The 16,064-nt window shown below is 45.5% G+C and overlaps 1 protein-coding gene across 3 annotated transcripts in view; it reads left to right on the top strand.

Moving 5' to 3' along the window:
- The first annotated feature begins 856 nt into the window (after positions 1-856).
- Positions 857-16,064, top strand: part of COL6A3 (collagen type VI alpha 3 chain) — a 68,737-nt gene continuing 53,529 nt past the window's right edge. Inside the window, exons 1-5 of one of the 3 annotated variants that reach the window (XM_065881015.1) lie at positions 857-944; positions 2,450-3,067; positions 8,497-9,099; positions 12,715-13,299; positions 14,977-15,576. In XM_065881015.1, coding sequence (XP_065737087.1) covers positions 857-944; positions 2,450-3,067; positions 8,497-9,099; positions 12,715-13,299; positions 14,977-15,576 — 2,494 coding nt within the window. The remainder of the gene's footprint in view (positions 945-2,449; positions 3,068-8,496; positions 9,100-12,714; positions 13,300-14,976; positions 15,577-16,064) is intronic. The other 2 variants (XM_065881016.1, XM_065881017.1) reach the window with 2 other exon arrangements.

Raw genomic sequence — 16,064 nt, 5'->3', positions numbered from 1 at the left:
GTCCTGCAAGGGGACCTAAGCCCAGGTGGAGAAGACCTAGGCCGGCTCTCTGGAGGGTCATAAGGAAGAGCCCAGACTCTCAAGTCACTGGAGACTGGAGGGTGAAGATGCTGACCTGAAGGTTTGGTGTGGGTCAGGGTGCTTTCAGATGTGGCATGGGGAGAAAGTGGTGTTTGCTTGAAGGGAAAAGTGATGGTGACACAGCCCACTGCTCCCATCCAGACTTGAGCCCGGCTGGCTGGCAGTTAAATTTGCATGGGAGACCACGCTATGTGGCCGTCAGCCCTCATGACTGGCTTCGGTCTTGCTAATTCCGTATCCCAGGGTGTGCTCCATCCTGTGATTGGCGTTGGACACACAGCAGGTTTTTGGTGGAGGAAAAGTGCTAAATATTAACAGAGAATGAGGGCAAGATTCGAAATGGTCCCAGCTGCCATGGTTGTGTTGGCACACGTTGTGATTTGGAGGAAGCCCGTTCCCTCCCTGAACGGAAGCTTCCCCGCGGGATTCCTTTAGACACGATTGACGTTAGGCTGGGCGCCACCAACCTGCCCCGTTGTGCCTCTGAGCACCCTTTCTGCTGGCCCTTTTCCATTCTGCCATTTGTTTTGTGATATACTATCTTTGCCTCAATCTGAGAGGAAAGGAAGTTGAGCTGCACAAGTTTTAGCTATGGCCACAGTCCTACAATCACTAGATTCAAAGATTCTCCCGTCTATGTTTAGTCAAAACTATTTTTCATAAAAGGGATAACTCTTTGATTCACTCGTTAGTAATTGGGGAGTCAATGCCTGATCATTCTCCTTTGTCCTGTTTTCTCTCGTAGGTTCTCACTTGGTGCTTAGACAAAATCAAAATGAGGAAGCATCGGCATTTGCCTTTAGTGGCCATCTTTTGCCTTTTTTTCTCAGGCTTTTCCTTTACTCGCGCGCAACAACAAGCAGGTAAGATCCAGAAACATCTCTTCATTTCATTAAAAGGAACAGTATTCTCTGATTTTAGATCTTAGGCGTCATGTACTGAATATAGAGCTTAGATAAGCTTTGAAGAGAGAGCCAAGCCATTGACTACAGGATGTTCATTTATTTTACAGACTCTTTGCTCCTCTTTATCCAGTGAGAGAGAGGTTCTTTTTACTGAAACTTGAGTTTGATATCTTGGCGGTGGTTGGCAAGTGGTTTGTTTTTACCTTGGGTGTGAGCAGAAAGTTTGTGTTGAGAATGTTTTACCATCTGAAGAGCTTTTCCACATTTCTGGCACTGGTTGATGTCTGAGCACATAAAACCCAGGGAAGACAATGGTTGACAGCAAAAAATTATTTTCCCTGAAAAAACAACAAAAACAAACACAAATGTCGCCATTTCTTTCTCACTCTGGACAGGAAAAGACATTTTTCATCTAGAATCATCAAATCTTTAAATATCAGTTTCCCCAAACTACTTAAAAATGGATCCCAACTAATTCTATTAAGAACTTGCTTGCAGAGTTTTAGAAAAATGAGAAATGGTTCGTGTATTATGAGCTGGGAAGGATTGACTTGGGTCCCTCTCCTTTGCTTGGAGAGCTGAGCTTCTGATGGGGATTCTCCCTCTGGACCTGGTAGTTCTTAGATGGCGGCCTGGTGAGGACCACCTCAATGCCAGGGGAGCATGGCTTGGGGCATCGCGTCAGCCCCAGGTGAGTAGAGTCCAGGGGCCTGCTGTGCACAGCCAGCCTGGCCCAGTGCAGAAGGGTACTTCCCAGCCACCCACAGCCTGGCACCCGGAGCCTCTTGCTCCTACTTTCAAGAGAGAACTGGATTTTCATCTTTGAAAGAGATGAATACCGTTCAGCATCTAAGAGGGCTTAGATGGCTCTGAAGATGTAGTGATGAGTCAGGGTACCTTTCTTCATGCTAAAAAGTCTGAAAACAATGAGACTTTGCCCCTCCCTACAGTTATACAAGTCTTCTTAAGATGTATTTATAATACTTATTTTTCTGGCAAATTACCCGAAGTATGGGAGGTAAAACTGTAGTAGATTGTCAGGGCCCAGTTTCAGACCCAAAGCTGAGGAAGGAATTTCTAAGATGATGCTTGGTTACCTGTGATAGGATATCCTTCCCACCTGAGCAGGTGGGTCTTGGGGTTCAAACTACCACAAAGAATCATCTAGAGTTAAAGGACATGCCGGGGAATGTTTTTGCCCATTGTGGAACCTGCTACTGGTCCATGTATGGCAGTCATTGCATATGGAACTTGGGTCAATGACTGGGCAGCGGCAGCTGTTGGGTCCATGTGTCCAGGTCCCTGTTTCTCAGGTAAGTCAGCGTCCCCGCCTGTTTCACGCATGAGGTGTAAATTATTTAGTAACAGCAGAGTGGAAATGAATGAGTTGAGGAAGGCTTTGCACTGATGGGAAGTCATTTCTTAAACAGGAGAAACATCTAAACCAATGTCTTTTTTTAAAGATGTCAAAAATGGTGCTGCTGCCGATATAATATTTCTAGTGGATTCCTCTTGGAGCATTGGAAAGGAACATTTCCAACTTGTTCAAGAGTTTCTGTATGATGTTATAAAATCTTTAGCTGTGGGAGAAAACGATTTCCGTTTTGCTCTGGTCTGGTTCAACGGCAGCCCAGATACTGAGTTCCTGTTAAATACGTATCGTTCTAAACAAGAAGTCCTCTCCCATGTTTCCAACATGTCTTATACTGGGGGAAGCAATCAGACTGGAAAAGGATTAGAATACGTAATGCAAAATCACCTCACTGAGGCCGCCGGAAGCCGGGCCAGTGATGGAGTCCCTCAGGTTATCGTAATGTTAACTGATGGACACTCGAAGGACGCCCTTGCTCTGCCTTCAGCGGAACTTAAATCTGCTGATGTTAACGTGTTTGCAATTGGAGTTGAGGATGCAGATGAAGGAGCGTTAAAAGAAACAGCAAGTGAACCGCTCAATATGCATATTTTCAACCTAGAGAATTTTACCTCACTTCATGACATAGTAGGAAACTTAGTGGCCTGTGTGCATTCATCCATGACTCCAGAAAGGGCTGGAGGCACAGAGACCCTTAAAGACATCACAGGTAATGGCAACATCGCCAAGCTGCTGCCTGCCTCGCTCTTCTTTGGAGATAAGCTTGGCAACCGCTGGCATTAAGGCAATATTACGGCTAAAAGATGGTGGGCGGATTAGGGAAGAGATGCCTGTTCACAGGTCTAAAAACAAAGGTTTGAATATTCTCTGTAGTCTCCTTCCAAAACAGAGCAATTCATCTACCTTCAAGAGGAATTCTTTGCTTTTGAGACAATTAATATTCTAACTCTAAAAAAGCACATCCTGATATTATGACCCCACAAGAGGTTGCTTCTACCTTCCTTGGACAAGACAGACTCAGCGTGGCTGGGCAGGTATCTAACAAAAATCCCTTCATTGTTCCTGGGATAGAGAGCCTGTTTCCTTTAAAGAAATCTCCGTGTCTGTCTGAAAGAGCTTGAGTGGAGGGGGAAGGGGGGGTCCACTTTGGGTCCAGTGAAGCAGCATGCAGAGCTCATCTCTTTGACTCACTGGGATTTATTTCAGAGATTTGATGGAATTAGAATTGTGAGAGGCCTTAGAGATGATCCAGTCCAAATCTATTTTGAAGAAATTGAGTTTTAGAGCTGGAGGCCCTTACATGTTGGCTCTGGAGTGGGTTTTCCCACTTCTCCTCCATGCTGTCACCGTGGCTGTGCCCATAGAGATGCTTCTGAGATTCCAATGGTCCTCATCAGTGCCATCGGAAGTACCGATGATGCAGCGACTTTACATGGATGTGTTCATGCATGGTGATGTGCATGGAACTAATTGTCCGGCAAGTCACTTAACCAGTCACGCCTATTAGCTCTCTTGCCAGTGCTAAGTGCCTAAAGACTGACAGGGAAGGAATTCCACAGGTAAATTTCAAATGTATTGCATCACAGCAATTCTGACCAGAGCTAGGCTTCCTCATCAGGGACGAGCAGGACAGAGGGAACTCCCTGTGCCCCAAAATGAGTCCATGTCGCCAACTGACAGTGGGTAGCAGAGAATTCTAGGAGAATGGGCAGAGAGCTAGGGTGGGAGAGCTCAAGGGAGAGATGAGCTCCAGAAGGAGAGACATGTGTCCCACAAGATGAAGGGAAAGGAGGAGAAAGGTATCATATTTCTAAGATACTGAGGTGGAAAGGGGAGACGTTGAGAGTGTTCAGGTTGAGTTGGCATCAATCATCCAATAAGAGACGATGACAGAGGGAGAGAAGCAGTGGTGCTTGGGAGCTTGGAGGAATCAAAGTTATTTTTGAATAGCTGCAACAGGGCGAGGAGGAAAGGACCACAAAAAAGGATCAAGAAGAAATGGCTGACTTGCAGTGATGTTCAGTTGCCATCAGAGACCACAGGCTGGGGTCTTGTCCATGAGCGTGGCTCCTTGGTGTTCTGAAGGTATCTCAGGCACTCTAGGAAGAAAAAAGCTACCAGGTTGGAGCTTGCAAAGAGGGGATGATAGAGGGACAAGAAGATCTTCTTGGGAAGGAAATTTATCATTGCTAAGACGGTAGCTAGTAAATTCCTGAAATAGCCCGCCCTGGGGACCTGGCTGGGTGGGGAAGCAGATGAGAGCGGGAAGGGGCTGGGAGACTTCTGGAAAGCCAGAGGAGCAGGGACCAGGATGGGGCAGAAGGGACCTAGAGGCAGTTGAGGAGGAGTCCAGAGAAAGGTTTTCTGGGTTATCATCAGAATAATGGTGTTTTTAGGCAAATAGTACTAGACATCAGTTTTTCATAAGAGAGATTCCGAAAACAAGGAGTGGGGAGCAAGATGGGTAGATGTCATTAGATAGGAGCCGGGCAGGCAGATCGTGGTTAAGAGAAGGGTTACAGAACTAACCAACCCCGAGGCGTTTTAGGAGATTAAAATGGTTTCCCCAATGGTTATCCGTGATTTCAGCTTTGATAGGGGTGGGAGGGCTCATGACCCTACCAGTGGGTCTACTTCTAAGAGAGGGGTGAGGCACAGTCTGGATTATTTGCATTAAACCTGAATAGCATTCCCTACTTCAAATGATGTGTCTCACCTCTGCATTATGACGCTAGTGTCGATCCTGCCAGATTACAGGAAAAGAAGGTGGACGCTGAGAGCACCCCAAACCAAGCACTGCAGGTTACAAGGAGGTTACAAGATGGCAGCTCTAATGACCTTTTCCATTTGCTACAATGTTCTCAGCATCAATAATTCACTAATCATTGCCTTTCTGAATATAGGGATAATAACTCATCCATGTCAAAAACAATGAAAGGGATCAGGAGAGACATGGAACATCTTCTCTTTATTGGTGTTTTGGCCAATTCAGGAAAAAGGGTGGATGAGTTTGCCATTATGTTTAACTGTTATATAAATGGATAAATGCTTAGATTACCATATGAATGCTAAATGAGCCTGTCAACATAGTCTGTTTCCACACAAATGACAAAACCTTTGTTTTTATGCCAAGAAAGCATCTCTGTCTTCTAGTGTCCAAGCCGCTAGCAGCACCGGGGTGGGATATTAATCCATTTATGTTGTCTTTTCTAATTAACTTCACTCTGCAATTCTGCCAGTATCATGTCCCACTGCATGTTCCATAGCAAAAAAAAAAAAAAAAAAAATAATGAAAATTCTCTGCTTATAGTTTTTGGGAAAGGTAGTCAGGAGGGCATTATGGAGATTGCTAATAAGTTAGGGCCATTTCTTTCCATTTCCTGCCCACTAGGTAGGTAACTTTTCCCCATGAATATATATATGACGGCGCTGTTCTAAATGAACTGTACTGAAGTAATCACTGAAAGTTGTGTTTTTTTAAATCCCTTTTATCAATGGATATAAAATACAAAAGCTTTGCTAAAGCAAGAGCTAAAGGTGACCTATATATCCGTGAGGATGAGCTTTCTTTTCTTTGCAAAATACAAAGATTTAGAAAACTCGCAAAACCTATCTGCAGTTTTGTGTTTGCATAGGAAATACAAATGTGATCTTTAAAATTCTGCTTGGAAAAAGGAAGCATCCCATGAGCTAAGGAAAGCATTGTGCCCACACCAGTGTGCTCAGGAAAGTAGTGTTTCCAACGATGTTGAAGGAACCTATGATTTTTCCATGGATGTTTCAAAACTTTTCCATAGAAATTGCTGCAGATGGTGTGATACATGAGCCATAAAAGCAGAAAACCAGACAACTTCACATTTTGAATTTTAGAAAGATCTGATTCCTCTTAGAGTTAATATCGATCCCTGGTATGCCTTGCTGTACACAGGAACCGGTCTCTCTTGTGTCTGTCTGAGGCTTCGGCTCTCCTGGATAACAGCATGCCCTTGTGTGTCCCATCATTGTGTGCGTAAGAGGACAACGTGGTTTTTTCAGTGATGACAAATTATCCAACATTTTTCTATGACCTGCTGTGGTTCAGCTTTTTAGAAGAGCAATAGTCAAGGGTTTTCCCTCAGTGTTTGTTTATTTTATTTATTCTATTGTGAACCGCAATCAAAAAGTAAGTAATAAATTAATAAGGAATGAGTCATCTGTGATTTAGGGATCGTTCTTCTTTTATTGATCTTAGGTTCAGAGTTAGTCCTTCCTTTAAAGGTCTCGGTTTGCTGAGTAAGGGGCAAATCTTCCTTTGTCCCTCAGGGTCATTGGTTTAGGCCTGGGAAATGTTGAGGAATTTTGTGGTATGGTTTGCTGAACCTGGAGGTCCCGGCACCATGTGGGCTATTTCTATGGCTTGCAACATAATTCACACTGTTGATACCGCACCATCCCACAAGATCCTTCAGGAACCTTACGGTTTGGTTAAAGAGTAGCAAATGCTTTGCAATTCTTAGCAAACGCTAAGTTAATATCTTATAAAACCTTACAAGATATTTTCACATTAGTATCTTTCCCTATGAAAGGAATTCCTCTACAAAATTGCTGTTAGGGGTTTCACGTATGTAAGGGGAGAAAGAGAGCAGTTCTGATTCCAGTAATCCCAACTGCAACCATCCTTGGCTGAGATTCCCCAAGGGGAGAGCTTGGGTAAGAACATCATTTCACTCTAGCAAAATTCCTTAATTCCATGAGACAAGATGTGTATCCTGTTTCCATTGTGGAAATAAAAGCAATTTTGTTGGTACCAGGAAAAATTAATTTTATGTATAAAATGTTCACTGTCATTAAAAATATCAGAATGAATGATTGTACATATAATATTACAATTATACTCCAAACATAGCTTCCTAAAATCCAGAATATAAATACCATATATGCTCACATAAAATCTCTTCCGATTCCTAACATATACTTAGGTTATTAAAATATATTTGCTAGAATAATTTTACTTTCCATATCATTTAACTCAGCCAGATTTAAACATTCTAGCAGATGAGGCTTTGAAATATTCCACCCAGGTTCATAGTTTATTGATTGCTATTCCTTGCTCAGTGCTTCCGTGAAACCCCCATTCTCAGTAACAGAATGGAAGTGTCATGTTTGCCATTGTGGGGAGCAAAGAGACCTTGGTCAGCCTTTTTATGTCCATTTGTATAACTCCGGAGCTAATTCTGATTCAGGGTTTACTAGATGCCCATGGGCTTGCCAGGCACTCGGTCTACGATGTCATAAAAATAAGGTTGGATAATTATGTCATGACTGGTTTCATATCACTCTGCTTAACATCATTCTGCATTATGTGACCGAATACAGAGGCAACGGCAAAAATAGATGAAAGAGAACATTTAGCTGAATCCCAGACTTGCATTTGAGTTTCACGCAACTAAACGTCATTTGAGAAACGAAAATCAAACCAAAATGTATCAGAGCACTTTGGAATCAAAACTGTAAATGTTGTCTGAGTTCTTCTTTTCGTATTCCCAAAGTGGTAGATACACAGCCACTCTGGTTTTTAAAGTAAAAAAGAAGGAACAACAGTTGCTCAAGGAATCAAGTGTTTAACATACTGGGAGGATGACTCACCAAACGCTAAATCTGGGATGCTGTTTTGTGCTGTGGATTTGGACAAAGAAAATTCTTATAATGACTTGAGGATTATACGAGAAATGTCCTCAAATTAGAAATCATCTTTGGACCTTTGTTAATATACTCCTTTACTTTCTCCTGTAGGTATGGTAATGCATAATTCCATGCAGCTACAGTTCCCTCCAAATTTAGTCGAAAATTTCAGAATATACCCAGAAAGTGAATATGTGTTGAAATTTGACTACAAAGATGGCACAGAAGAAAATTTGATATCAAATGCCCTACTAAACACCATCATTTCTGTTAAGAAATGATGTTAAGAAGTTGCCTCTTATCCATTCAGAATGCAGAGCTAAAAGAGAATTTCACATTCCTTAATCAACGTGTGTTTTGTTTGTCCATATTTCGTGTTTCTTATTGGTTTCCCAAGAAACATGTCAGAACACTGAACGATGCATGTGGTCACTTGTTCTAATGCTTTCACATTTTTTGCATTTCTCTCTTTTAAAGCACAAGACTCTGCTGACATTATTTTCCTAATTGATGGATCAAACAACACCGGAAGTGTCAATTTCGCAGTCATTCTCGACTTCCTTGTAAATCTCCTTGAGAGCCTCTCAGTTGGAACTCAGCAGATCCAAGTGGGGGTGGTCCAGTATAGCGATGAGCCCAGAACGCTGTTCTCCTTAAACAGCTATTCCACCAAGGCTCAGGTTCTGGACGCAGTGAAAGCCCTGGGGTTCATCGGTGGGGAGTTGGCCAATGTCGGCCTGGCCCTTGATTTTGTGCTGGAGAATCACTTCACCCGGGCAGGGGGCAGCCGAGTGGAGGAAGGGGTTCCCCAGGTGCTGGTCCTCATAAGTGCTGGGCCTTCTAGTGATGAAATCCGAGATGCGGTCATAGCACTGAAGCAGGCTAGCATTTTCGCGTTTGGCCTCGGAGCCCAGGCCGCCTCCAAGGCAGAGCTTCAGCACATAGCTACCAATGACAACTTGGTGTTTACTGTCCCGGAATTCCGTACCTTTGGGCTCATCCAGGAGCAATTACTGCCGTACATTGTTGGCGTGGCCCAAAGGCACATTGTCTTGCAACCGCCAACCATTGTCACCCAAGGTACGTATGCTTTTCTCACCATCTGTGTGGTAGTGGGCTGTCTGTGTGTGCTTTTGTAGAAGTCAGGTGGGCACCTTGCAGAATGATTCGCCTCGGGAGAACCTGTAAGTACCCACAGCCGAGTCCTTCCACGATGAGCTAGTTCTTGGATGTGGTGTCTGTGACGGTTGCAGTGTTCCAGAAAAACCAGAGATCTGTGATTGAGTGGAAAGTTCTTTTTAGAGCATGAGTTGTCAAGAAAGTGTGCTTTTAGGGCTAATTTGACAAACCTGTTACGTTGGTTATTAAACATCGTCGTATGATCTACTTAAAATGCAGTCATCCTAAAAATGGATCTCTGGGGATCATTATGGTTCTGAGACAGTTACTCCAGGATGATGGCATTGAGCTCTAAAAGTCAGCCCGTTAGAGTGTGCTGACATGTGAGAACTGTCTCCCCAAAGTCAGTTTTGTGATGCATAGCAGGAGTGGCATTTCTGGAGGTAAGAAATAACAAAGCACTCGCTTGGGGGGATGTTAATGAAAACCGTTTCTCCTGTGTTTACTGAGTAGTAGAGTAGCTCTGGTGACGGAGAGATTATACACTCAGATGGGAGGCCTTTGGCAAAAGAGCCCGACTGGAGTCATTTTAAAAAAACATATAAAGCTGATCAAGTCACATAAGAAAATACATTTCACGGACATGGGAGGTGGGACGTGTATTTAAAAATTTCAGTAAGAACCCAGTGGTGCTTGATGCTGTGGCAGGTAAAAATCTGGCAGATCCAGGTGGACCAGGTTACATCACTGGTGATCTCACCCATCCGTCAGGGATTTTATTATTAATGGTTTTAGGCATATTGCTGGGTGGGGTAAATTAAGAATTGATGCAAAATTACATCCAGAAAATTCTCTTGATATTTCCAGACTTCCCTCTGATTGGAATACAATCTATCAATATTAAAGTTTCTCTGGGCTTGCATGCTTTTGGAAACAAAAGAATGACTTCCATAGGTTTTGTAAACACTCAGGGAGCGCCATGGCTGCTGTCCGAAGAGCGGGCCTTTGGTCCTAGGTCTTATGTTAACGAGCTGTGTGATCCTGGGCAGCCCACACAGACTTTCTGGGCTCCAGTGTTTTGAACTGATGACAGAGGATGAAAGGATATTTCTGTTCCAGGAGAAGTTTCAAGTTCATTTTTATGTATGGCAGTCCAGGCCCTTATTTCAGCTTTCCCTAGCTGACTTTCACTCCTCACTTACAAAACCGTCTTTAATCTTTGTGCTTCATCTGTAAATATTCAACAGATATTCTTAGCTATCAGGTATGTGCTGGACACCAGGCCAAGCACTGGGGACCCAGACTGATGTGGCCGCTGGCTCGTTGCAGTATAATGGGGAGATAGATCACGAAAACGTAAACCAACGACCAGAAAACTACTCCCAGAGTGTGACAGATGAGGACACTAAAGGGGGCTGTCATGGAAAGAACGGGGAAAGAGAGCTGTAGGTCAAGTGGCCAGGGAAGGCTGCTGCGAGGAGCTGCAGGACAGAAGCAGAAGGAACAAGGTGCCAGGTGTGGCGGTCAGTCGTGCAGCACGAGGGAACCTGGCCGCACCCAGGACTGTCAGGGGGAGGTGGGCCTGGAGCTCACTGATGCCTGGAAGCCTGGAGAAGCCTCTGGGTTAGGGCGCACGCATCACCAGCTTGGGTGAACTCCTCCAGTGGCTTCTTTCTCAGTGAAGCTGGCGGGGACAGGAGGACCTGCTTTATTGGAGGTCAGGGTCCCCAAGTCACTGAGAAGAATCACCTAGGAGTAGCCTTGAGCCACCCTAAGAGGAGGGTGCAGAGGAAGACAGCAGCGAGGAAGGGCGATGGGGGCTGGACGTTTGCTGGAAGAGATTTTGCCTGGGAACAGGAGCGTGGGAGAGCGAGGACTCTGCCACCGGTCCTGAGCTTGCAGGGGGCTTGGCATCCTGTGGGTCAATAGGGAGGTGAGGGCTACAGTCGACTGGTTACAGGACCTTCAGGGTCACCGTGGTAACGGGGGTTCACACCCAGCCCCAGCAGAACCCTGTGAAAGAGGGGAGACGGCTCTGTTGCCATCTCGCAGCAGGAAGAGGAGAACTCTTACTGGAGGGGGAGGGAGGAGACGGGGTGGGGGTGAGTCAGCCCAGAGACCGGGGGTGTGAAAGGGATCTGCCTTCCTCTCCATCTACCCATGTGTTGCATGCACCTTATTGAATTCAGGAAGCTCTGCATTTATCGTTTCAACTCCTACATCCACGGTATGGAAGGCGCGTTGTGAGGGTGGGTGTTTCCGGGTGAGCTCGCTCTCCTTGTATGTGTCTAGAAAGCACACGTGTGGTTAGCTGCATAGCTGTGTATATGGCTTTTAGGTGTATATGGAGAGAGGGAGAGGGAGGAAGCGGGGGTGCGGCTCTCAGGGTCTCTCAGCAACCCCCGGGTAGGGAGAATCCACGTGTCTGCAGGCTTCGATGGAGAGTTGGAGGACTTGGAACTCACTGTTTACACCACGACTCAATGCCAAAGCAGTGGTCCCCACGCGCCTGTCCCTGAATGCTTTGTATCTATGGTACATTAACATGTTTTCTCTTAAAGAGGAGAGTTTGGGCCAGTGCTGTCAATATAATCAAACATCAAGGGAACTAAAGTGCTACGTGCCATCCATCTGACTGCAGGGGGTAGTGAGGCCTCCTCATATGCAGATGAGCATTCAATAAATCGCAAGCACTCCTGCCTCTGCTTGGACCATTTACGATCTTACGAGTCTCGGAAGCCTCTTCTCCGTTTTCTGGATGGGGTGCTGTGGTCCGATATGAGCCTCGGTTCCCGAGACTCAGGTGTGCTGCCTGGGTGTCGATACAGCAGGTGGACACAAGTTCATAGTCACTTGGAGGCAGTGATCTTGTTAAGGTGTTTTTGCTTCGTGATTTGTCTTTGGATTATCATAACCTTAACATGTGACGTGGGACCTGCACAATGCCTCTCTCTTAAATGCAAATACTTCTGGGCCACTTCCTAGTTTTGACATTGATTTCCTTTTTATAAGTTTATGATGCCAAATAATTGGTGTTTTTTTCCCCTTGCCTGAAAAAATCAAGGCAGGGACAAGAGTACCAAAAGGAATAGAGGCGCTTATGCTTTTTCAAGTTTTGCACTTGGCAGTAGGTGTTCATGAAATCAGGATTGTGAAGCACGGGGCTCTCCGAGCAGACACTGACTGCTTCTTTAATTATTTGAGCTATGGCTTCGTTCTCACCTCTAAAACCCAAGCTATGGGTTTATGGTAGAAAAGAGCTTTCTGACATTTTTAGTGACAATAGGGTAAATAAGTGGTGAATAAACCTACATTGATTTTTGTGCAACTATTTTGTAAAAAGTACTAAGAGAGGGTGGGGGGTTGGGGAGCCCCACCTGCTAGCCGTAGGGAAGCTATAAGTAGCGCAGCTATAACTCATGTGTGTGTTAGGACAAATTCCTCAGGGGCTCCCATGGACTTGACATTGGCCAGGGCAAAGGGAACTCCCCTTGGGTGGTGTCAGCTGGGTAGACAGTCATACTGAACGTGATGCGTAAGGCTATTCTACTCACCTTGTCACGTTGCTACCTACAGTCATTGAAATCAACAAGAGGGACATAGTTTTCCTGGTGGATGGCTCTTCTGCACTGGGACTGGTCAGCTTCAACGCAATCCGCGACTTCGTTGCCAAGGTCATCCAGAGGCTGGAGATCGGACAGGATTATATCCAAGTGGCAGTGGCTCAGTATGCAGACACAGTGAGGCCGGAGTTTTATTTCAATACCTACCCCACCAAGAGGGAGATCATAACTGCCGTGAGGAAGATGAAGCCCATGGATGGCTCGGCCTCGTACACAGGCTCTGCTCTGGACTTTGTTCGGGACAACCTGTTCACGGAGGCGGCCGGTTATCGGGCCGCCGAGGGGGTCCCTAAGCTTTTGGTGCTGATTACAGGTGGTAAGTCCTTAGACGAAGTCAGCCAGCCTGCCCAGGAGCTGAAGAGAAGCGGCATCATGGCCTTTGCCGTCGGGAACAAGGTGGCCGACCGGGCTGAGCTGGAAGAGATCGCTTTCGATTCCTCCCTGGTGTTCATTCCTGCCGAGTTCCGAGCCGCCCCTTTGCAGGGCGTGCTGCCTGGCTTGCTGGCGCCTCTCAGGACGCTCTCTGGAACCACTGAAGGTGCGGTGGGGAGGGTGTCAGACACGTGAGGGGCTGTCTCCAGGCAGAGTCTCTGGGGAAAAAGCCAACCCAAGTTTTATTTGTGTTCAGCTGAGAGACGCCTTTTAAATGATGGAAACCATAGCAACCAACAAGATTTATTTCGGGTTTCCTTTTACCCCGACTTGGGAAAAATATGACTTAAAACACCATGTGATACAACTGCATGTCTTAAAATGTCATAAAATAAGAATCATGTGACTTAGGCTATAGGGCCAGAGACCACCTGTCTTTGAAGCTTCTGGCCGAGAGATCACCTCTCTGTTCCGATCCCTCTTGAGGTCCTAGTGTTCTGTCTCTACTGGTGACTCCTGTCCAGCCCCCTCCCGCCTCCACCAAGACGAAGCCTGGCTCTTCCTTTCCCAAGTAGACAGTTTACTTCTAAATGGTCCAAACCTGAGCATTCATCCTCTGTCCTCTCTCTTTAAGGGATTTCCTTCAATGGGGAAGCATAGTGAGGGGATGCTTGTGCAGATAAAAACCCAGTGGTTTCCCAAACCCCTCATTTATTACGGTTATCACTGAACAGTTATTTTTAAAGACAGGATAAGAGTCAATGAGCTTACGAATTGAATCAGTGCAATTCACCGTCCTTAAAGAAGATGGATATCACAGAAACAAGCTTTTCTGCCTCACAAACTTCACCACTGGAAGTTCGGTGCATGACCCACAGTGCATGGATGCATGCTTTCTCCTCAAGCTCTCTGGTCTTCTAAAATCCTCTCTCTCTCTTTTATTTCCTTAAGACTTCTAATCCACACTTTCAGAGCCAAAGTTCAATTTGACAGAACATAGGATATAAGTAGTCGTTAGGCTTCAATTTTAGTGAAACATCAGGGAAGAGATGGGAAAGAATTTGGTGGCATGTGTTGGGGAAAACACTCTGATTTGAGAACTGTACTTTCGATTCTTTATGAGCACAACCTCAGCCCAGCATAGCAAGGAGTCTCTTTGCATTTTAATGTGTTTCCATGATCCTGTGATCTCACTCAGGAGGAATCCCCATGGGCACTGGTTGGATTATTGCTTGCCAATGCCATGACTCTTCTATGGGAGAGTCAGTAGAGAATGACAAGTGGGCCTCCCTAGGAATATTTCAAGATGAGAACAGCCTAATTTTGTTGATTTTTTTTTTAGCCTTAGGGAACTCATGTTCTCAGGTTAACTTGGGCTAACCCTTCTAATCTATCTGTAAGTGGAAATTTATCTGTAAATGTGTAGAGGGAAACCCAGGGGGACCCAGTCTCGCCCAGGTAAACCTGGCTCTGACCGTGGTCGTAAGCCGAGTGATGCAGAAAGGAGCAACACCCTTGCAGAATTCATTTCCAGGGAAGGAATGTTCTGTTTCAAGGATTCTGATCACTTTTGTTGGTTGTAAACATTCTAGCTTTTGGCACTGTATCTCTCTGTGAGCCAACTTGGTTTCGTAACGTTGGCTATCAATACTCCTCACAAACACCAGCCCCCACTGGAGGAAAATATGCAGCTTTCTGCCATATTTTATGAGACGGACGTGCTTGGCCTCACTGATGTTCTCTGTGTTCTACATGTTGGCATGTGTGCCTGGGCTGTGGGCACACATGAGGAAGCCCTCTGCGGTTGTGTATGTCTCACTTTGTTTTCTGTGCTCCACTGCAGTTCACGTAAACAAAAGGGATATCATCTTTCTTTTGGATGGATCGTTCAACGTTGGAAAGACCAATTTCCCTTACGTGCGGGACTTTGTCATGAATGTAGTTGACAGCCTTGATGTTGGAAGCGACCATATTCGTGTCGGTTTAGTGCAATTCAGTGACACTCCGGTGACGGAGTTCTCTCTAAACACCTACCAGACCAAGTCAGAATTGCTAGCTCACCTGAGGCAGCTGCAGCTCAAGGGGGGTTTGGGCCTGAACACGGGCGCAGCCCTAAGCTATGTCCATGACAACCACTTCACCGAAGCTGGCGGCAGCAGGATCCGGGACCGTGTGCCGCAACTCCTGCTCTTGTTCACAGCCGGGCAGTCTGAGGACTCTTATTTGCAAGCTGCCAACGCCCTAGCACGCGCAGGCATCCTGACCTTTTGTGTGGGCGCTAGCCAGGCCAATAAGGCAGAGCTTGAGCAGATAGCTTTTAACCCGAGCCTAGTATATCTCATGGATGATTTCAGCTCCCTGCCTGCTTTGTCTCACCAGCTGATTCAGCCCCTAACCACTTATGTTAGTGGAGGTGTGGAGGAAGTGCCACTCGCCCAGCCAGGTAACGCTCTCCGACTGTTCCGGGCTCCCTCTTCCCCCCTGACACCACTTTGGCAGGCAGATGGCCCGATCTGAACTCCAGAGCGTGGCAATAAGCTATAGAAAGATGATGGGCTCTCTTTAGTTGAAGGATTTTGAAGGGGGGCTTGAGACACTCTACCAGCAAGCTCAGATGCTCTGTCTAAAGTCTAGAAAATCCAGTTTACGTTCTGTCCTGGTTGTCCCACTCTTGATTCAGAAGCTTTACTTATTTATTTTTTTTGCCCCAATACCCCTGAAGATTCTGGTGAGCAAATCCAGATGGAGATGGGAGAAAAACAGAGAAAGAGAGAGAGATGGATTCCCTTTCATACATGAGTATGAATTGGGAGCATTTAAAAATGGAAAGGATTTTCCTGATATGATATTTTTATGCTCCAAATCTGCTGTATCTAGAAAATTATTTGTCATAAACCCAATGAAGGCTGTATCTTTATGTGATGGCAAAAT

Source organism: Phocoena phocoena, chromosome 7 (assembly GCF_963924675.1).
Source record: "Phocoena phocoena chromosome 7, mPhoPho1.1, whole genome shotgun sequence".
Taxonomy (NCBI): Eukaryota; Metazoa; Chordata; class Mammalia; order Artiodactyla; family Phocoenidae; genus Phocoena; species Phocoena phocoena.
This window is presented reverse-complemented; position numbering and strand designations above follow the sequence as displayed.